Source organism: Lithobates pipiens, unplaced genomic scaffold, assembly GCF_037356315.1.
Source record: "Lithobates pipiens isolate NorthernLeopardFrog02 unplaced genomic scaffold, aLitPip1_a1.2 Scaffold_30, whole genome shotgun sequence".
NCBI classification, from domain to species: domain Eukaryota; kingdom Metazoa; phylum Chordata; class Amphibia; order Anura; family Ranidae; genus Lithobates; species Lithobates pipiens.
Window position 1 is genome coordinate 132285605 of NW_027507791.1, and position 22712 is coordinate 132308316.

Sequence of the window (22712 nt, forward strand, 5' to 3'; positions counted from 1 at the left end):
ATTTTTGGTTTAAAAATAACAATCATGTTATACTTACCTGCTCTGCGTAGTGACTTTGCACAGAGCAGCCCAGATCCTCCTCTTCTCAGGCCCCCCCTGGTGCTCCTGGCCCTTCCCTCCTGCTGAGAGCCCTCAGAGCAAGCAGCTTGAGCTGCTGCTCTATGTGTCCATTCAGACACAGAGACGCAGCTCTGCCCCACCCCTCAATCTCCTCACTGGCTCACTGACTTTGATTGACAGCAGTGGGAACAAATGGCGCCCACTGCCGTGCCAATCAAGAGGGTGAGTCCCGGACAGCCAAGGCGCCTCTGGGTCGAGATGAGGCTCAGGTAAGTATTATGGGCTGTACACGCAATAGGATTTTCAAACAACATATGTTGGATGTGAGCTTGTTGTCTCTTATGCCGTGTACACACGACCAGACTTTCCAGCAGAAAAGGTCCGGTGGTCTTCACGATGCACTTTCGACAGAGTTACGATGGACTTCTGAACAATCGGACTTGCCCACACACGCACGGACTTAAGTCCATTTGAAAATGTCTGTTTGTTTTGAACAGGATGACGTACGACGGGACTAGAAAAGGAAGTTCAATAGCCAGTAGCCAATAGCTGCCCTTGCGTCGTATTTGGTCCGTCGGACCAGCACACAGATGAACGGTTTTCCCGATAGGAATTGAGTCCGTTGGACAGATTTAAAACATGTTTTATTTCTAGGTCGTCTGAAATTTTTAAAGAAAAATGAAAGAAATCGGACTACCCCACACATGATCGGACTATCTGACGGAATTATTCCATCGGAACCTATTCTGCCAGAAAGTCCGGTCGTGTGTACGCGGCATTACACTCTGAGACTAAATCGTTTTTTTCCTACGCTGGGATCACCATTGAGATATTTGTAAATCGCTCAAGTGTCTTTTGTCCAGCGAGAATACACTGTAAATGCTCTTTTACTAATATTTATAGTGTATGGTAAGATTGGCATATCTTACTCATATGTGTAAAGTTTTGATGGGTGGGGCAACCAGGGCTGTATGTGAATAGGTGAAAATAGGTGGGGCAATAGGTGAAAATGAGCATAGCCTTTTTTGAATGTAGCATAATAGGCCCCATTGGAAAAAAAAACCTTTTTCAAGAATATTTTAATATGCATGATTATCTCAAATTTTTTTTTAGATTTTTAATAAAATATTATGTGTAATGGAATGCAAGTCCCAGCATGTCCTTAACTTGCTACACAAATTGAAGTATAAATAGCAAAGGATATTTTGCATCGAACCAGTAAAAAAAATATATTTTGCATCCAACACAGATTTAGTTTTAGTGAAGTAGCATGTCAGTTAAAAAGCCAAATGTATTATTGAAATACACCTGCCAAACTGTATAAATCTTTGCAGCTACCCTGTGATTCATACAGGTCTGCAACACTTTACAGCCAGAATGGTGTTACTACCAACTACTCAGCTTCATGTGTCATCAACCTCGTCTCCAGACCTTCAGACGCGGGGTCGTGTGTAATTTATTCATGCTGTCCTTCAAAGTGACAGTTATTTTTAGCCCAGTCACAAGGATATGCGATATGCAATAGACCCAGTTAAGAAAGCTGACACATCAGAATAATGGTAGTCATACACACTTCAATAAATGATCAATTTATTTTCCAATTGATCTTCTCCAATAGTATTAATCATTCTAAAGTCGCCAACCAATTAAATAAATATGCTACACAGGGGGAAGTGGATTTTGATCGATAGAAAAAACAACATTGCATCTGAGTACCACAATCCAAAAATGCAATGTATTAATTTTGAATATTCAAAGCAAACTTGTCTATCAATCCACATCTCCATGCTTTATTTTAGCTCAGGCATGCAGGCAGAAGAGTATGCCTGGCTGAGAAATGTTTCCATTCCTTGATCTCTTTTAATGTATAGAAGCTATAGTATAGCTACAGCTTAGTACCTCTGTACTGTACTTAACTCCAGGGTTGCTAAACTGTCAGCATGCCCCCCTTCCTCCGAAGCCACTCCAGGAGGGAGTGATGGACCAGAGCAATTCTGATTGGCTAAAGCCATCACAGTGGCATTTGTGATTGTCCAACGCCATCACATGAACGTGGATCCAGGATGGAGGAGTGGACCAGAACAATTCTTATTGGCTAATGCCATCACAGTGACTTGCTCTGATCTGCCTCTGGAATTGCTGCATGGAGAAGAAGGATAAGAGTGGGGATGGCTTCAATGAGTGTTGATAGTTCAGCAACCCTAAGTACAATGGAGATGGGGGCTGGAGAAGGGTGTCTGCTTTTTACCTTGAGCCCAGGTTCACACATATGCAATGTTAGACATCGCATGTGATTCGCACTGCACTGCTGTGCAGATCACATGCAATGCCTGTGCAATGTGATTTCAGCCATACAATTGTATGGCTGAACCCGCATTGGATTTACAAGAAAATAGTGCAGGAATCTTTTTTTTCCCCCCGAACTGGCATCAGATTGCATGGGTGTTCACACCCATGCGATCCGATTCCTGTCCGAATTCACAGTTCGCTCTGCGATATGTGAACCGATCTGGGGGTGTCATTAACTTTCTATTGACACCCTCAGCGGTTCACAGAGGGCAGTGCGAACTGCCTTGCGAGTCCTATGGGATGCGGGACCGCCACTGCAATTGGGCTGGTTCCCGCATCCTACTAATGTGAACCGGAGCTTAAATTCTTTCTGTAAGGCTGGGTTCACACTGGTGTGATGCGGGAAACCCTGTGAATCCAGTGTGGGTTCCTGCATCAGCACCTGCATCACTCGCGGTTCGCACTGCCCTATGAGAATCGCTGCGGGTGTCAATACAAAGTTAATGACACCCCAGATCGGTTAGTAGATTGCAGTGCAGACTGTGAATTCAGGCAGATTCTTTTCAGACAAAAAAAAGGCACAATTTTGGCCTGAATGTGACATTCAGCCAAATACGCATCACACAAACATCGCATGTGATCTGCACAGTAGTGCGGTGCGAATCACATGCGATGTCTGACATCACTGCCGTGTGAACAGACACTAAAGGTGAATTAACCCTTTAAAACTTTGTGAAGTGAGTTTTATGTACATTATTCATGCTTTATATGTGTTTTAAACTCTGCTATATGTTGCATTTATGAGGTACAGAGAACTACCCAATGTATATACATATATACCAAACCCCTATGTGTCTCCTTTATTAGGAGGTCTGTGTAGTGTTCTCCTATTGGTGGAGTGAGCTTGCTGTGTGATAGGCTCGGGTCTGTCTCTGTGGATGGTCTGCTCTCTCTAGCTGTCCTCCCTCCTCCCTCCTCCTCCATACTTGGCTCAGTATAGGGAAGGCCCGTCAGCGCACTACGCATGTCCGCCCTGGATGATCAGCGTCAGCAGCGCTCCGTACCAGGCAGAGACCGATCAGCACCACTCCGCCTGGACAGCTCCATCACCATCACCGCTGGTCAGCGGTCCCCTATATCCGGGACTGTCATCGTCCTTCTACCGCCTCTGTCCTCATAGATAGCCCGGATCCTGTGCGGTGACATGGAGGGACGCCATTGCATGGAAGAACACGCTGGTGGCAGCTGTGCGGGAGACAGCCAAAGGGAGGAACCCAGGTAGAAGATTACCCAAAATCCTGCATGATCTCCATCTGCAGATCTGATCCCTGTCATCTGTCACTCTGCCTGTCCTACTTCTTCCCTCCATGGCTGGACTGTCATCCATCAATAAAAACTCTCTTCCATCAATGTCACTTCCCTGATTTCTGTGTTCTGATCACCTACCGTGTGCTGTGCCATCACCTACATCACACTCACCTCTTCACATCTCTTCTTTTATATCCCATGTATTCTATTATATACCATTTATTGTATTATATCCCATGTATTCTACTATATACCATTTATTCTATTATATCCCATTTATTCTATTATATCCCATGTATTCTATTATATCCCATTTATTCTACTATATACCGTTTATTCTATTATATCCCATTTATTCTACTATATCCCATTTATTCTACTATATACCGTTTATTCTATTATATCCCATTTATTCTACTATATCCCATTTATTCTATTTAATCCCATTTATTCTACTATATCCCATTTATTCTATTGTATCCCATTTATTCTACTATATCCCATTTATTTTATTATTTCCAATTTATTCTATTAGGTCCGATGTATTCTATTATATCCCATTTATTCTACTATATCCCATTTATTCTATTATATCCCATTTATTCTACTATATCACATTTATTTTATTATTTTCAATTTATTCTATTAGATCCGGTGTATTCTATTATATCCCATTTATTCTATTATATCCCATTCATTCTATTATATCCCATTTCATGTCAACTATGTAGGCATTGATATATGGCTTTGTAATGTGTTCTTTGTTGCTTACTTACCTAAAATAGTGCTACATTATGTTTTTCTTTTTTTTAGTATAGTAATATTTTATTTAGTTTACTGTTACTCTAGCATTATAATTGATCTGCACACTATATAATTGATAACTCTATGTACAGTAAGTCCTGCAGTAACAGACAGACATTATTTCACATAATCTCCATTTAAAATGACAGATTGTATATTTGGTATAAAAAGATTGGATATTTGGCTGCACAACAAATTGCCATATATATAGGGATGGGGTGGGGGGTCATCCCCCCTCAACCCAATGTCATTTAGTTGTCATTTTTAAATGATTTAAAACAAAGTGTACCTTGAAGCAGTAAACCCTAAAACAAAAGTTTTAACATATTGCAGTTTACCGATTCTTAAAGTGGTTGTAAACCCTTACAGATCACTTTGACCTACAGGTAAGCCTAGATTAAGGCTTCCCTGTAGGTCCAAGAAATATCTCCTTAACCTACACGGTTCAGGAGATATTTTACAAAAAAAGGGCACCGCTGTCTATGGCGCATGATCTCAGGTAAGTTATTTATAATGAGCTAGTATTCTATGCATATTAGCTCATTATGCCTTGCAGGTTTTTTTTTTTCCCGGCTTAACTTCCTCTTTAAAGTGGTTGTAAATCCTGTTACACAACTTTTACCTACAGGTAAGCTATAATAAGGCTTACCTGCAGGTACTGTAAATATCACCTAAACCTGCACAGTTTAGGAAATATTTACCATATACGCTTGGCCGATGTCATTAGCGCATGTGCCCTGAAAGAACGGGCCTCTGGTGCCATTTCTTTAGCTGCCGTACCGTGACCAGCAGCTGACCGTGACCAACGTCGTCTCAGCTTCAGCCAATCACAGCGCCAGAGCCCACAAACTCAAAAATAACTCCGGAAGACATGTCACCAGTCATATCGGTGTACGGGGACCGCTGCAACAGCATCGTTCTAAATATTTCACAATGAGCTGGTATGCAATGCATACTAGCTCATGTGATGCATGCTAGCTCATTATGCCTTTGTCTTACAGGTTTTTTTTTTTACTTTGGATTTACAACCACTTTAAAATGATATTAACCACTTATCCCCCAGGTCTGTTCTGGTACTTGTAGCAATCAGTATTTTTTGCTAGAAAATTTCTTTGAACACCCAAACATTATATATTTTTTAAAATAGAGAGTAAATTGGTGGGTGTTGCAGTTTTCAATTCACACGGTATTTGCAGTGGGTTTTTTTTAACACAATTTTTGGAAAAAAAATAAAATAAATACATTTTTATGCAAAAAAAGCACAATACATAACCCAATTTTTTGGTAAAATATAAAACATGATGTTACACTAAGTAAATAGATATCAAATATGTCACGCTTTAAAATTTCATACGCCCATGCAATGGCAACAAACAACGTAAATTTGATCACACCAAGACACTGTGTTCAGATGCTTTGCCCATTTAAAAATGGTGCTGTTTACATCCAGGAAAACTGGAAGTGACGACAGTACTTGTCACTTCTGGTTTCCTATACCACAGAGCTCTTTGGAGACCTTGTTGTCCACCGTTGGCTCTAGTTCTGGGATCTGGGAAAAGATCCTGGAGAGGCATAGGCGGGCAGCAGGTCCTCCCATCACCTGTAAAAGCAATCTAGCAGCTAATTAGCCAGCATGTCTCCAGAAAAGCACCCCTGTTGGTGTTAAATGGTATTTTTTTTAAACTGTAACTGCCACTTTTGTTGAACAGTTAGGGTTGGTAAAGGGAGTGGAAAAATATGATTCTTAACCTCCTTGGTGGTACTCCTGAGTGTGGCATGGGGTGAAATTTCAGTACCATTAGCAGTATCCTGGAAGAGGTGACTTACCTTGTCCCTGGGATCCCGCGATGTACTCCCGCTGTGTATGGCGGCCAGACCTTCCGCCCGATGATCTGTGTGTTCCGGCTTCCCTTCCCTGCGAGCGTCGCGATGCAGGGGGTGAAACCAGTGGCAGATTCAAGAAGTATAAACCACAACACATACAATAGATTGTAATCTTATTCGATTACATTGCTATATAAAATAATTTGACCTTAGTTTGTCCACCAGTGCTTTGTCCAGTGCCCTTGCCTGCAGTTTTACTGTACTTTCTGCCTGGAAACTGGAGAACCACCATGCCATCAAAAAAGCGCACCTCTACCTCAAAAGAGGTTTATGACGTGCTGGAAAACAGCGATAGTGATACAGAATCACTTGCAGAATTGAGTGATAGAGATTTGTGGGGAAATTTGTCATCAGACACAGAAAGTGATTTCAGCGACGATCCTGCGATTGACCTCAGTGAGGTGCGGACTTGGTGCTCTATTAACTGTGGTACAGATCCGGCAAGGCCCCATTTACTGCAGCACCTGTATCAAAGTGGATGTCTAAGATGACAACCCCTTGGCATACCTCCAACTATTTTTGACCGATGAGGTTATTGAAAAAATAATTACGGAGACAAACCGGTACCTGGAGCAACAAGCTGCTACACATCAGAAGTGTTCAAGGAGCAGAAAGTGGGAACCAGTGACCAAAGAGGACATTTGGACATTTCTGGGCCTAATACTTCTTCGGGGAGTGATGGGGAAACCCCTGCAGAAGTGGTATTGGACAGCCAATAAATTACTAGCCACTTCATTCTTTGACACGGTCATGTCGGAGTACAAATTTTCCCTGATAATGAAGTATTTTAACTTTGAAAATAACGAAGAATTTGATGAAACTACTCATCCAGCACTTAAACTCAAGAAGATTTGGGAGGCATATCAAATGATTCAGAAAAATGTCCAATGGGCCAGATAGAGACATCAGCATAGACGAAAGTCTAATGACCTACAAGGGTAGGCTCAGCTGGATACAACATATGGCATCAAAGAGAGCATGATTTGGCATCAAATCCTTCATGCTATGTGAATCGAGCACTGGTTACATTTGGAATTCTGTCCTATACACTGGGAAAGGAACCAAATTCAACCAAAAGTACAGTAATTATGGAATGGCAACATCTTCAGTTCTTTCGCTGATTGAGCCATTGCTAAATCAGGGCCATTGTGTAACTACAGACAATTTTTACACATCTCCTGAACTGTATGAGTTCCTTCTACAGAACAAAACGGATGCCTGTGGAACTGTTAGGGCTAACCGGCATAACATGCTGCCAATCTTTGGCAATAAGCTCAAGACAGGAGAAGTGGTTGCTCGACAGAAAGGCAAAATGATGGCACTACGATGGAATGACAAAAAAGATGTGTGCCTAATGAGTACAATTCATAACACCTCCACTGTCATGGTACACGCTAAAGGTGGGAAAGACATCATGAAACCACAAGTGGTGATAGACTATAACAACACCATGGGAGGTGTTGACAGAGCCGACCAGGAAATTACATTTTATCTAGCAATGAAAAAACAACAAAACAAGTATCACAAGAAGATTTTCGGTCATCTTCTTCAGCAAAGCTTGTGGAATTCCTTCATTCTGATAAAAAAAAAAGGAGTGACAAGCCTGTGGTTCATGCTGACTTTGTTTGGAAAGTCTCTGAACAGATCTTTCTGAACCACCAACGGATGTAAATAGAGGTGGACGTCATGCTTCACTTCATGGACCACATCCCACCAACTGAAAAATGTACCATACCCGGGATGTTTACTGAAGCAATATGACTAGTAATATTGCACCCTTGTTTGGCCCAAAAAAGTCAGTGTTTTTGATTTGATTATATTATTGACCAAAATGTATTGAATAAAATGTATTGTTATATTAATATTTGTTATTATTTATAGTTATATTATAATTTATGATTTTGTGTTTCAAACTTTATCATACCCGGGATGTGTACTAGATCTGTCTTGGACAGATTTAAATGAGTTATTCCTAAGAATTACAGACCTACAATATAAAATGCCAAGTTTCTATGCAAAATAATTGTACCGCTTTCAGCATCAAAAATCTGACATAATCGTACCGCCAGGGAGGTTAGAGGTCAGATTACCACAAGAAAATAAAGGAAAAAAGAAAAAAAATGGCAGTCACAATATCTAAGGATTTGTAAGCTGAAATACATGACATTTTTGTTTTGGGGTTTAATACCACATGTATACTGTACTTTTTGTTGTAGTTAGGCAAGACGTTATGGTACAGTCACAAGCAACTTTGACCATTGGGCAAAGGATACATTATGAACTATCGACAATAACTGATGGCTGATGGATAGGCCTGTTTGGATTTCTGGATGTTTATCTGGGATAGTCCTGTGTTCATTTGAATGTTGAGCAATCTCATGACTCACACCAGCTAGCTGGCTGGTGGTGGCGAAAGTATACAGTAGGTCCTAATATATCCCCTAGCAGTAGATTGTTGTATGTTTTATAAGAACTTTTCTCTTTATGTTGAACTTATACTTTATATGCCAACCCTTTGTGTTGAAAATGACTGGTGGTATACTATTTGTGCTTAATGCCTTGATATTCCACCTGCATTGTGGACCTTATCCTTGATGTCATTCTTTGCAAACAATTTTTGTCCTCTTTGGAAAAAAACCTTTTAATAAATATATTGAAACAGAATGTTGAGCAATCTTTCACAGAATGTTCACCTACACAAATTTTATGGGACAAAGTGAACATTTTGTAAAAGTTTTCATTTTATTAACCACTTCAATATAGGGCACTTTCACCCTCTTCCTGCCCAGGCCAATTTTCAGCTTTCAGCATTGCCGCATTTTGAATGACAATTGTGCATTCAAGCAACACTGTACCCATATGAAACGTATCATTTTTTTACAACAAATATGGCTTTCTTTTGGTGGTATTTGATCGTTGTTGGGTGTTTTTATTTTTTGCTAAACAAATAATAAAAGGCCCAAAAATTTAGGAAAAAAATGTATTTATTAGTTTCTGTTATAAAATTTAGTAAATAAGTAAGTTTTCTCCTTCACTGACGGACACTGATGGGCACTGAAGAGGCGACACTGATGGGCACTGATGATGAGGCACTAATATACAGCACGGATAGGTGGCACTGATGGGCACAGATAGATGCCACTGATGGGCACAGATAGGCAGCACTGATAGGTGGCACTGATGGGTACTGATAGGCACCCCTAACGGGCAATGATGGGCATTACTGATGGACACAGGTTGGCATCCCTGGTGGGCATCCTTGATGGGTCTGCACTGATAATCAATACGTTGATTATCAATGCAGACCCCCCCCTTTCAGGAGAGCTGCTGATCTTCTCTCCTCTACCTGCTCCTTGTCAGCGCTAATAGAGGAAAAGCCCATAAACGGTACTTCCTGGTTACCAGCTGTGGGGCTGCGCGGCCCCCCACCCCAAAGCACCTTGTCCCCATGTTGATGAGGACAAGGGCCTCTTCCCGACAACCCTGGCCGTTGGTTGTCAGGGTCTGCGGGCGGGGGGCTTATCGGAATCCGGGAGCCCCCTTTAATAAGGGGGCCCCCGGATACCGGCCCCCCACCCTATGTGAATGAGTATGGGGTACAATGTACAACTACCCATTCACCTGTCAAATAAAGTACAAAAAAAAACACAACACACAAAATAAAATAATTTATTGCACAGCTCCGGGGGTCTTCCGTATTCGGGGGTCTTCTCGCCGGACTCCTCCGCTATCTTCTTGTAGCTCTTTTACTAGCGGAGGAGCCCGGCATTCTTCTTCGTCGCTGCGGCCTCTTCTTCCGACTTCGGGGGTCTTGTCCCCCTCTTCGGTTCTTCTGCCGGGCCACTGCGCCTTCTTCTAGCTCTTATACAGGCGGTGGCCCGGTCTGCTGTCGCTGCCGCACCCTTCTAGCTCACTAGGTAGGGGGTTGAAGGCTCCCTCAATCCATGTGACCAGCCTCCTCTGCATGCTGCTGTTGGCCACGGTCACATGCTCACCCTACCACATACAATATATGGTACATGCTGACACGAAGGCTCCGCACATAAACTTGAGCTTTGGGGAGACAAGCAAACATCATAGTCAGCTGGAGCGGGGAGTCGGGTAAGTATTGCAGCCTCTTTTACAACCCTCTTAAGCATTTAACCCTTGCAGTGCAAGGGGGCCCCACTGCAAGCGTTTTTTTGTTGTGTGTAAAAATTAGTTTTAGACCACTTTCACACTGAGGCGCTTTTCAGGCACTTTTGCGCTAAAAACAGCGCCTAAAAAGCTCATGAAAACGTATATTTCCATTAAAATCAATGAATGCTTTCACACTGTGGCAGTGTGCTGGCAGGGCTTTGAAAAACTCCCCTCTCCATTAAAATTAATGGAAAGCACTTCAAAAGCGCCTGAAAAGCTCTTCAAAAGCGCTCAGTGTTTTTACTGGCAGTTTAGAAGCTCCTCAGTGTGAAAGTGGCCTTAATGTCATCCCGTTGGGATTTACCTTTACTTTAAAGTGGATGTAAACCCCATTCATGTCCTTTTTACATTCCCTGGGACTGAATAGTTTATCCCAGTATAAGGCCCCTTTCACACTGAGGCACTTTGGAGGCACTAGAGTGCTAAAAATAGCGCCTGCAATGCGCTCTCAAACAGCCGCTACTATCTCTCCAGTGTGAAAGGCCGAGGGTTTTCACACTGGAGCGGTGCGCTTGCAGGACGCTGAAAAATGTCTGGCAAGCCGCATCTTTGGAGCGCTGTAGAAGCGGTGTATTTACTGCTCCTAAAGCGCCCCTTCCCATCGAAAACAACGGGGCAGCGCTCCAAACCTGCCTGCAAAGCGCCGCTGCAGCGGCGCTTTGCGGGCGGTTTAAACCCTTTTTCGCCTGCAAAGCACCACTAGAACAACGGTAAAGTGCCGCTAAATATAGCGCCGCATTACCCCCAGCGCCTCAGTGTGAAAGTAACCTAAGAAATAAACAATTCATTCCCAGGGAGTGTAAAAGGACACGGGGCAAACAATGAGACTGAAGGAGAAGCGGTTTACCTTAAACACTTGCTGACCGATGCACGCCAATGTATGTCAGCACAAGGGCAGCAGTGGGCAAATGGGCGTACCTGTATGTCCCCTTTAAGAGCCGGGGCTAGTAGGCGCGCGCACGTGTACAAAAAAATGTTTATGTTTATATTTAAAAAATATATATTTTTGGGGATATTTATTATAACAAAAAGTCAAAAATATTGCGTTATTTTCAAAATTGGCGCACTTTTTTTGTTTATAGCGCAAAAAATAAAAACCGCAGAGTTGATCAAATGCCACCAAAAGAAAGCTCTATTTATGGGAGAAAAGGGACGTCAATTTTGTTTGGGTGCAACATCGCACGATTGTGCAATTGTCAGTTAAAGCGACGCAGTGCCGAATCACAAAAAGTGCTATGGGCAGGAAGGGGATAAAATCTTCTGGGGCTGAAGTGGGTAAACTGCGTAGGGGGCTCCTCACTGTTAGGGCTATAAGAATGTGGAACTCTCTCCCATAATTGGTGGTGGCTGCGGGGAACATGGATATTTTTAAAAGACTTGTATGCCGCGTACACACGGTCGGACTATCGACAATCTGCCCGTGTGTGGGCTCCGACTGACGTTTTGTTCTAAAAAGTCTGGCGGACTTAGAAAGATGTTTTGACTCAAAATTGTCCGCTGGACAATCCGCCCGTCTGTGTGCTAGTCCGCTGGTCACAGTCCCAGCATCCTCCGGGACTGTGACATCATAAGGGGCGGGGTCACCATGTGACATCACCCGGTGACCCCTCCCCTTGTCCCTATATAAGTCGCCGCACAACGCGTCCCTGCCATGGCGGCCAGAGAGAGTGTCACGTCAACATCGCAAGGAAGACAAGAAGGTGGTGGCAGCGACAGCAACAGAAGACCGGGCCAATGCTAGTAAAAGAGCTATAAGAAGATAGCGGAGGCCCAGCAAGAAGAACCGAAGAGTGGGACAAGACCCCGAAGAAGACACCCGGACGGCGGTGACGGCGAAGAAGAAAGCCAGGCTCCTCCGCTAGTAAAAGAGCTAGCAAAAGAGCAGAAGATAGCAGAGGAGCCTGGCGAGAAGACCCCCCAAAGACGGAAGAAGACCACCGGAGTTGTCTAATAAATTATTTTAAAAATTTGTGTTTTTTTATTTACACTTTTTTCACCAGGTGAATGGGTAGGGGTACAGGGTAGGCGCCCGCCTCATCAACATGGGGACAAGGTGCTTTGGCGTGGGGGGCCACAGGGCCGCCCCTTCCCCAAAGCACCCCCACCATGTTGTGGGCACGTGGCCTGGTACGGCTCTTGAAGGGGGGCCGCTCACTCGTCCCCACCCCCTTTCCTGACCGGCCGGGCTGCGGGCTTCGTGCTCGGAAAAGGGTCTGCTATGGACTTTGGGGGACCCCCACGCCATTTTTTCGGTGTAGGGGTTCCCCTTTAAGTCAATACCAGGTTATGGGGCAAGCAAGGTGTCAATCCCGCTGATGGAGGCGTCGACATTGACTTCCTTTGCTAGTCCCATCTACCTGGAGTCACGTTCAAAATGAATGTACTTTTCTCCGTGTGTGGGCAAGTCCATTCATTTCAAAAGTCCGGTGGACTCCCGCCATAGTCAGGCGGATTGTCCGCCGGAAAAATCTGGTCATGTGTGGGCAGGTCCGCTTGTTCAGAAAGTCCAGTGGACCTCCGCTGCAAAGTCTGGCGGTTTGTCCGCCAGACTATGTCCACCGGATAGTCCGATCGTGTGTTTGCGGCATTAGAGGTACATCTTAAAAGGACACAACATACAGGGTTATAGGAAATCATTATAGACACTGATACACATACACCTACACAGGTTGAACTGGATGGTCCATTGTCTTTTTTCAGCCTTACCAACTATGTAACTATGAAATCTGACCTTGGCACATATATCTGTTGTGTTTACTTATCTCTCTCCAAAGCACTAAGTCCCAGGTCTTTCTGCTGCTCCGTTCCTCTGTTATCAGCCTGATAACTACTGACAAGTTCTCAGACACAGGAGATAAAAGCAGCTGGAAGTTTGTGTTGGGGAAGGTGCTTAGAGATAGATAATCAGAGAGCTTGTCTATTCACAGCTCTACAAGTATATTTGTTCCTCCGCCTATGTGGAAGGGGTGCCTTTCCTCCAAGCAACTCTCACACAGTGTCTGCCAAGTCTCCACACCCACTGCTGAATGAGGAAGAAAGATCTCTAACACGATGTGCACTTTCTAAAGAGTCTAGAAAGCTGAAGACAGCAGATATACATGTAAAACTTATGTAGGGAGCTTTGTTTCATCTCTGTGTATCATTTGAGACTGTTCGCTTCATTGGGTATAGGAGAGGGTTTATATCCAGTGGTGACCTGATCTTAACTGAGTTGTCACATCTTTGTGTAGCTCACAGATCTGTCCCGATCGAGTCTTTTTTTTATGCTTTTTTATTTTTTTATTAAGCCTTTCTTATCTGTGCTTGTGTGTACATTTGTTTTTATTTGCTCATTTTTTTCTTTGATGAGAAGCACAGGTTATTGCACTAAAATTGATTAATTAGCCAGTGTTTAGAATAAAATGTATTTTTTTTTTTTATTCAATAACAAAGTAACTGATATTCCAATACTGAAAATATGATTTTTAAAGAAAAATTTTCTGCAGAAAGGACTGCGATTTTAAACAAATGCAGGTCCTGCCAGCTGTATCTTTCAAACGCTCCTCAAGCAACCAGGGACCCCTAAAATGTAAAGTGCTCCAATATGCGAATACTGATGCTGGAAAGCTGGCATGCCCCATGCTGTGCCTAACTGTCGGTCCTTAGACAAGTAAGTAAGGCAGGAGGAGGCAGCGCTCAGCTGCAGTTTAGTCTGTAGCTGGAGACATCAGTTTATTATCTTCTTTTTTTTTTTACAGCTGGAAATTAGCTGTTAAGTAAAAGTGATCTGGGTGTCTCTAACCTCCGTTCCTCCTGGGAACCCGGGACTGTGGTAAATGGCCAGGATTGCCAGATACAGAGGAAATTGAAACATCCGATCTCCTCTGTGACTTATAAAGCTGGAAGCAACTATGATTTCATCACTTCCAGTTTCAGAGCTGTCATTGTCATTGTATTTGTGTGCACTAAAATTTATTTAGTAATTGAGGATCTTTCAGAATTTACTTCTAGACCCTGAGGACGAATATATTTCCAAACATGTTGTTCTATTTCCGCACAAGAATGTAGAAAGCTTCTGCTATATTGTGATCTCATGTTATAGGAATATGAGGGTATAATAGTGAATAGTGACAAGGCACAGTGATTTTTTTTACAAGCACATTGCAATGTAAAAAATAAAATGCTGTGGATTTTCACTAAAATATTATGTTTGATTTGGCATGCCTAAAAAGTCAAGTTTTTCAAATGTAACCATTTTATGCTCCTAAGGGCATATATGTCACTTCACATATATTCAAAGTTAAGACATTAGCACACATTAGATTATTTAAATCAAATAATCCTTTTTACATGAATATCCAGAGATATTGAAAATGTTTGAATTCCTTTTCTGGATATCAACAAAAGAAAGTGAGAGCTTCAAGAATTTCAAGTTTTCAAGTAAATGGAAAAGAAAATAGAAGAAGATTTGTATATTAATCCGTTTCCATGTTCTTTCGCATGCAATGAATGGCAGATTCCTCTAATGAATCAGACTGGTAATTAAACATCCAAATCAGTGCATAACATCTCCCTGTTCATGTGAGTTATTTTTATCTGTGCACAAAGGAAGGATCCTAATTACAATATTCAAGCATATCTGGCTTAATGAGCCGAGGAAATGATCTGTGGCCAGGCATTTTAAACAGGCTTTTCTGTTCCATCTGGTAGTCAAATCTGTTACCTTTCAGCAGCCCGTGGTGGAAATTGACTTTATAGGGTCCCTGTGTAGATAATATTGGGTAGTACAAACACCCAAATGTTTTCCACATGTGTCTATACACTTGGCAGTATGTTACCCAGCTGGTGTATTTCAATGCTTAGAGCAGCCTTTCTCAACCTTTTCAACACAGAGGAACCCTTGAAATAGTTCTCAGGTCTCAGGGAACCCCTTTTGAAATCTACAACTCATGATACATTAGTGTGATGGTCAGTGAGAAGAATGGTCCTAATACTTGTGGTCATTGGGAAGAATTACCTCCTTACAGATAATTAAAAAGATCAATGGTATCAGTGGGAACTTATCTGAGAGGCAGAAATTGCCCAATGCTGAAGAACCCCTAGCAACCTCTGGAGGAACCCTGGTTGAGAATAACTGGCTTAGAGCATTATGAGGGGCAATATTTCAGAGCATTGCCCTCACTACTAGCTGTGTCCTTCTACTCACATTATCATTTACATCAGATAAATTATCTATCTCATATCATGCGGTATTGTTGACCCAATAAACATACTATAATGTCCCCCTGGACTCCTAAAGAGTTCTGATGTAGGTCTGGACTCTGATGATATAAGGCTGAAGCTGGCCATACACTGTGGAAGGAGGCCATATGAGGTGGATGGAGGATTTCGCCCCACCAGAAAATTGTATTCTGAAAGCTGCACTTGCAGTTGATTAGTTGCAGTCACTGATCAGGAAAAGTTTTCCAATATGTCCTTTCAACAAAAGTTGATCAAACAATCAACTTCTGTTGAGTGTGGACTGCCACATATTGATCAAAATTAGGTCGGTCCCTGCTAAATGGGCCAAATGGTGATCAGTAAATAACCATCTTTAAAATATAAACAATAGTACAGCGCTCATAGTGTAAAAATGATTAGTGTGCAATGAACTCAAATAGTGTAATAAAATAATAGAACTAATAAAATGCATACAAATAGCAAAATATAGTCCATCAACAACAATTGGAAAGGTAAAATCAGTGCTGTGATCAATACCACAAAAAATGATGAATGCATGAACATTCAATAACTTAAAAAAAAAATTGAAATCCTTGAGGTGGAGATGAATATACTCCAGATGATGTCCAATAGGACAAAACATGTCGGTGACGCTCGTGGAGTCATTGCAATCCTCTGATTTTTCTCTGAGGCTTTTTAGCGCTATTCAAGTGGATTTGTGTAAGTGTACACCTGTTTTACGATAAAATAAATTGTATACAGTTTTACACTATGTGCGCCGTTTATTCCCTACATATATGTTCAGGAGTGGCCTTCCTTGCTTACGTTTGCTGTATATTGAGAGCCTGTTTGTTCAAAGTGGAACTTCTCCATAACAATCTGTGACGGGGTGTCTATAGACCATATATCTGAGATAGCTGGATAAGGTTGAGGTATTACCTTGCACATGCCATTTGACTCATTACAAACCAGTATATGAGTCCACACTCTCTGGTAAGCGTGCCCATTTTTACTCTATGGTGGTGGATCGCACAAACCAGTGACAAGTATTTTTCATATTATGCTTGGGTACTTTCTTCTTCACTTCAAGGATTTCAATCTCTTGGTGGACTATCTTCTATCAAACTTTTATTTTGCATTCATCATTTTTTGTGGTACAGGAATGCCCCACTTTTAAGTACACAATGGGGTTTTATTTACTAAAGCTGGAAATTGCAAAATCAGGCTCACTTCTGCATAGAAACCAATGAGCTTCCAGGTCTTACCAAAGCTTAATTGAACAAGCTGAGGTTAGAAGCTCATTGGTTGCTATGCAGAAGTGAACCTGATTTTGCACTTTACAGCTTTAGTAAATAAAACCCATTGTGTACTTAAAAGTGGGGTATGCCTGTATTGATCACAGAATTAATTATACCATTCCAATTGTTTGTTGATAGACTTTATATTTTGCTATTTGTATGCATTTTATTCGTTCTATGACTTTATTGTCACACTATTTGATTTCACACTTGTTCATTGCACACTAATAATTTTAACACTATGAGTGCTGCACTTTTGTTTTTATTTCATCTGTCTACACCAGTGTTTCTCAACCTTTTTACCTTGAAGGAACCCCTGGCAAAAAGTTTAAGATCTCAAGGAACCCCTGAAATAATGTTCACATCTACAGCTCATGGAACATTGGTATGATCAGCGAGCTGTAGATAACAACAAATATTTGTAGAAATAGCGTTAAATAAAATAATAAATATTAAAAAGTACCTATTTAATGTGAAACTCGTGCTTTCTTTTCCTGCAGAGCTGATCCACTCAGAGCACATTATACGAATGTAAATAGATTTATACTAGCTATATGCTTTTATTATGCTTTCCATGAAGTACAATATTATTTTAAAAGCACTGAAAGAAAATTACTGAATTGTTAAGCCTCATACACATCATTGGACTTTAAACAAACTTTCCCGTGGATTTCTGTACAAATGGCGTTGGCCGTGAACTTGTTAAGCATACACACAATCAGACTTTTTCAGCCAACTTTCACAAAATCACGTGGGTTTTCTGCTCTTTACCACCACCTTTGGTCAACTTCTGTATTGTTGGCTGGTCTTTTCTATTGGTTCTGAGCATGCATGTTTTTGTAAAGTCCAATTGTTTTCTGTACACATGATCGGACTTTGCTCCATTGGACTTATGTTGTCGAAAAGTTTGTCTGTTCACACAGCCAACAAAAGTCCGATGAGAACCGAAAAAGTTTTTCCAATGGAGCGTACACACGGTCGCATGTTGCTTTAAAACAGCTAATTTGCATGTTTGTTGTCAAAAAGTCTGATCGTGTGTATGGGCCTTTAGACCTCCTTTATGGCCCTGAGTGGAGATTAGATTTGACATGTGAAAAATAGACGGTGAACCAGTTTTAATAAAAATAAGTTAGGTGTGTCTGCGTTTAAATATTGTTTTTGTCTGGGCATTGCTCATATCAGTCCACTGATCCCACAACTCTTCCTTGTGATGCTGTATTGAAGGCAATATAGACTGGCCAGTCCACTGCCTTTACATAAAACACACATAATTAATAACTTTTTTTAGGTTAGGATAAAGTTAAACACACCTGTCCATAGACACGTCACTATAATCTACATTTTTCTGTTACCACTTAGAAATTTGACATTGCTAAAACGTATTTTCCAGAGAGCTTTAGTTTTTCAAATTGGAAAAGATAAGCAGCATTGCATATTACTGTAATAAGATGTCGCCCAATATATATTGAATTGTGGAGTTTGCTGAAAGTATCACTATATTTGCAAGCAGTTAAAGCCCAAAAAATAAGACTGTAGGCAGGTGCAGTGTTCAAAATGGAGGCATTCCCCAAACCTTACAGAAAATATAAATATATACATATAGATTTTCCAGCTCTCAATCTTAAAAAGATTGTAAAGGTTTAATAAATAAATAAACATGTTATACTTACCTGCTCAGTTGCTATCGTTTTTACACATTGCAACCCTGATCCTCCTCTTCTTTAGTTCTCCGTTGGTGCTTCAGGCTCCTTTCCCCCACGAGTGCCCCCATAGCTATCTGCTTACTATGGGGGCACTTGTGCATGATTGCTCATAAGTCCTGTTCTGTGTGTCCATAAGCCCTGTCCCCGCTCCCTCCTCACTGGTTGTGAATGTGTCTGCTCCAATAAAGAGAGGGAAAGCCAGGAGAGCCTATGCTCTTGTACACCTCACTGGATTGAGATCGGGCCCAGGTGAGTATAAGAGGGGCTGCATGAATGTATTAAGGTATGAATGTATTAATGTACAAATCGTTCCCTCCGCTCCTCCCAGGACCTCCTGCTCTCTAGCTCTCTTGTTACCTCCTCCCATGCTCGCCTTCAGGACTTCTCCAGAGCTTCTCCCATCCTCTGGAACTTCCTGCCCCAGTCTGTCCGATCAGTCCCTACCCTGTCCACCTTTATGAGATCCCTGAAAACTCATTTATTCAGGGAAGCCTATCCCACACCCACCTAACAACTACTGTCCCCGAGCCACCCCCATTAAATCATTCTCTGCAGCTATTACCTTTTGTACCACCACCCCCTCCCTTTAGAATGTAAGCTCTATGAGCAGGGCCCTCCTGTAACTTTTGTATTGAACTGTACTGTAATTGTGTTGCCCCCCCCTATACATTGTAAAGCGCTGCGTAAACTATAGGCGCTATATAAATCGTGTATAATAATAATAATTAAGGTGAAAAAAAGTTCTGCCTTTAGAACCACTTTAACGCCAGCAGACTGAAAGTGATCTTCACTGGCGGTTTATTAACTGGTTCATCTCTTCTACCCACTTACAGTGACCTGGAGGAATAAGCCCCGGTTCACACTAGTGTGACTTCTGATGCAATTTGAGTCACAGAGAATCGCATGACAAGGGAAATCACATTGTTTTCTATGACACCAGTCCAAATCAGTGCAACTCAACACCGTGCGATTTTGGAAAAGGTAGCTGTATTACTTTGGTGCGCTAGTGCGATTTCAGACCCATAGACTTCTTTGTTAACTCACAAATTGCACAGAAAGCCACAATCACATTTCATTCACTTTATGTGTGAAAAACACACAAAAACCACAAGTGATAACATGTGTTTTCGCTACACTCAGGTGTGAATGGAATTTGCGTAGGAAGAGAGTTTTTAGGCAGCAAGGTTGTCCTGGGAGGAGAGGTGAGGGATAAAAAGAAAACCACTGGTCTTATCAAAGTCTCATGGGAATTGTTTCTTATCTAATTCTGATGCGACTTCTGTGAGTAAAGTCACATTGAAGTCGAATCAAAGTCGCAAGCAAGTCGCACTACATATTCACACTGGAAATTGCAAGAAAATTGCATCACATTAGTTTGACAAATTGCAACTTAGAAATGCAAATGTATTTGGTTCCTTTATCAAATGATCCTAGTCCCATTTATTTAGCTAAATTTACAAGAACATGCGCCACTATCAAAAAACACTTTGTACTGTAAGAATAATATTCACATATTGGGCTAAACAATGCACCTTCTCTGGAGAGAAACAGATGTTGCAATATCTTTCTTGGAGGACTGAAACTAATAAATCTGAGATTTTACTGCTTTTATTAAAGTGAGCTGCTGCGATCAAGGATAGAACACAAGGACAAGATTACATTTTCTTCTGGGTTCGTCTAGTGCCCTTGAAATCCATTTACTCAGTTTATTAATGGGCACATGCAGACCCCTAGCACTAAGCTATCTCATTACAATGTTCCAGAGAGCTTGCAGATTAGCAAATTGAACCAATGTGGCATGCTATAAGAACCTTGCTTCTTTTCCTTATGGCAAAAGACAGGAACATTTTAATTAAAGTGAGTAGTGAAATTTAAGTTCAGTTATTCTGAATGGTAATTAGTGCAGAATTCAAACATGAAATGACTTGTTCCAAGGAAGCAGTCACTGGATTATTTGTATTAGTATTGCCAAGTTCCAATTGAATACTGCAGAGAGAAAAGTCATATTACAATATAACGTGGTAGGGGTTGGATATTTACCACAAAGGTATGTGTAAAAAATGAAGAAGTATGTGTGCTATACAGTATTTACTGTCTGGGAAAATTTCAGATCATGACTTAACCTCCATTCAGGGGAAAAATATTTTGTCATTTATTACAGAACTGCCGATAACAAGTTCTTTAAAGATCCTGCTGCTTGTACATGACATTCCATGGGTAGAAATTCAGAAATTGTTTATTATAAAATATATATAAAGACTACATACAGTATGAAGCAATGGGAAAAGTGAGCCCTTTCCCTCTACAAAACATGTCAATTTTTCCATCACCTCCGACTTTAAAAGCTGGACTTCAGATAGATAAAATATTAAAAGAGAATTTCAGGAATTAAAAAAAAAATGATATTCACCTAGGTGGATGCAGCATCAATCCATGCTGCATCTGTCCTCTGCTGGCACTAAGCCCTAGAACTGAGTGATCAAACAGCGCTGATTGCTTAGTTCTTTATCTTCAGTCTGCAGAGAGCTGGTGACTGTCAGTCACCGACTCAATGCTCTGCCTCTCCAGCTCTCACTGAAATGCCGGGCTGTGGAGGGGCAGGAGCATCTGGCTCAGCCTTTCGGCGACTCAATGAAAGCCTGAGCCAGCTGCCGGTCCAGACAACTGGGTGGACCCTGACTTTAAAGTTGGGACCTTTGCAGCGCCTGAGAGTCGGCTGAAACTGGTCACAGGAGTCCAGAACAAAGTGCGATTTTGTGATCCATAGGAGTATAGCCAAAATAGCTTTAGACATACTTCACCTTTAATGAATGCAGACATGTATTAAAACAGTTGCATTTTTGTAAGTAGTTGAATGCCTACTGTAGTAGCCTCTTGTAGGCCTGGTTCACATGATTGTGGGTTGTTGTGGGATTCGCACCTGTTCCTGTACCATTTACAGCCAAAACACGCTAAAAATTAGTTGGGCTGCTATTCATTCTTAATGGCAAACCACACATCTAAAAACACAGCATTTATTGCTTCTTTTCCCCCAACGGTGAAAATTCCAATTTCTTATGCTGGCACAACACAATAACCCTTTCTTGCGACATTTCACTGATTTTGAATCTCTATTATATCAATCTTCTAGGCCTAAACATTCCTATCTCAGATATATCAGATCTTGCTGAGGGAGTCGCACCTGGGCCCACCTACATGTCTTTGGGAATGGGAATTGCATGTCTGTTCAGATGATATGGACAAAACACTGCCAATTACATATAAGATGTTTATGTCCACTTATGTGCAAGAGCTTAGTTACAGTATCTTATTTAGGTGGTATCACTGCCCCACGCCTCTGCATAGAATCGATTCTACTATCCCAAACACTAGTTGGCCCTTTTTTACGGTGTCCTGACAATATGAAACCTATGGGGTACTTGCTTGATAATTTTTCCATTTTGGGATAAAATCTTACACTTGTATGATAAACTAGATGATATTCTGATATCGACCCCAGATTACTGTGTTATCCATGGTGCCAGACTCCCAAAACAAATTAAAAAGAGCTTAATTAGACACTCTATGACAATTACAGCAGCCATTTCTGTAATCACTAGGCATTGGCGTTGTGCTAAAGCTGCATTGTTGGCTGAATGGGCCTGTGAAGTGAACCATATAGACTATGTGGAATGTATGATTGCATGGGATGATGACAGCTCTGAATCCCACAACCTCATGTGGATGGTGTGGTCCCATTTCAGATATTCTCCTGCTTTTGGCTCCTTTGTTTCTGCAACAACTTAATAATCAATTTTTTTCCAGGGGCTTCCCATGTGTACTGGCCATCCTTTCCTTTCCCTCTATCTTTTTTTTTTAAATCTTTTTTGTTTTCTATTTTCCATTTCTTTTTCTCTTATACTGTTCTCCTTGATATACTTTTTTCTTTTTCTTTTTTCTTTTCTCCCCATTATTTTATATCAGGTACTAGAACAAATTGCTTGCAACA

At 41.4% G+C, this 22712-nt stretch overlaps 1 protein-coding gene across 2 annotated transcripts in view; it reads left to right on the forward strand.

Moving 5' to 3' along the window:
- The first annotated feature begins 3353 nt into the window (after window positions 1–3353).
- Window positions 3354–22712, forward strand: part of DISP2 (dispatched RND transporter family member 2) — a 145904-nt gene continuing 126545 nt past the window's right edge. For both annotated transcript variants that reach the window (XM_077464878.1, XM_077464879.1), the window contains exon 1: window positions 3354–3627. In XM_077464878.1, coding sequence (XP_077321004.1) covers window positions 3554–3627 — 74 coding nt within the window. In that variant the 5' untranslated portion in view covers window positions 3354–3553. The remainder of the gene's footprint in view (window positions 3628–22712) is intronic.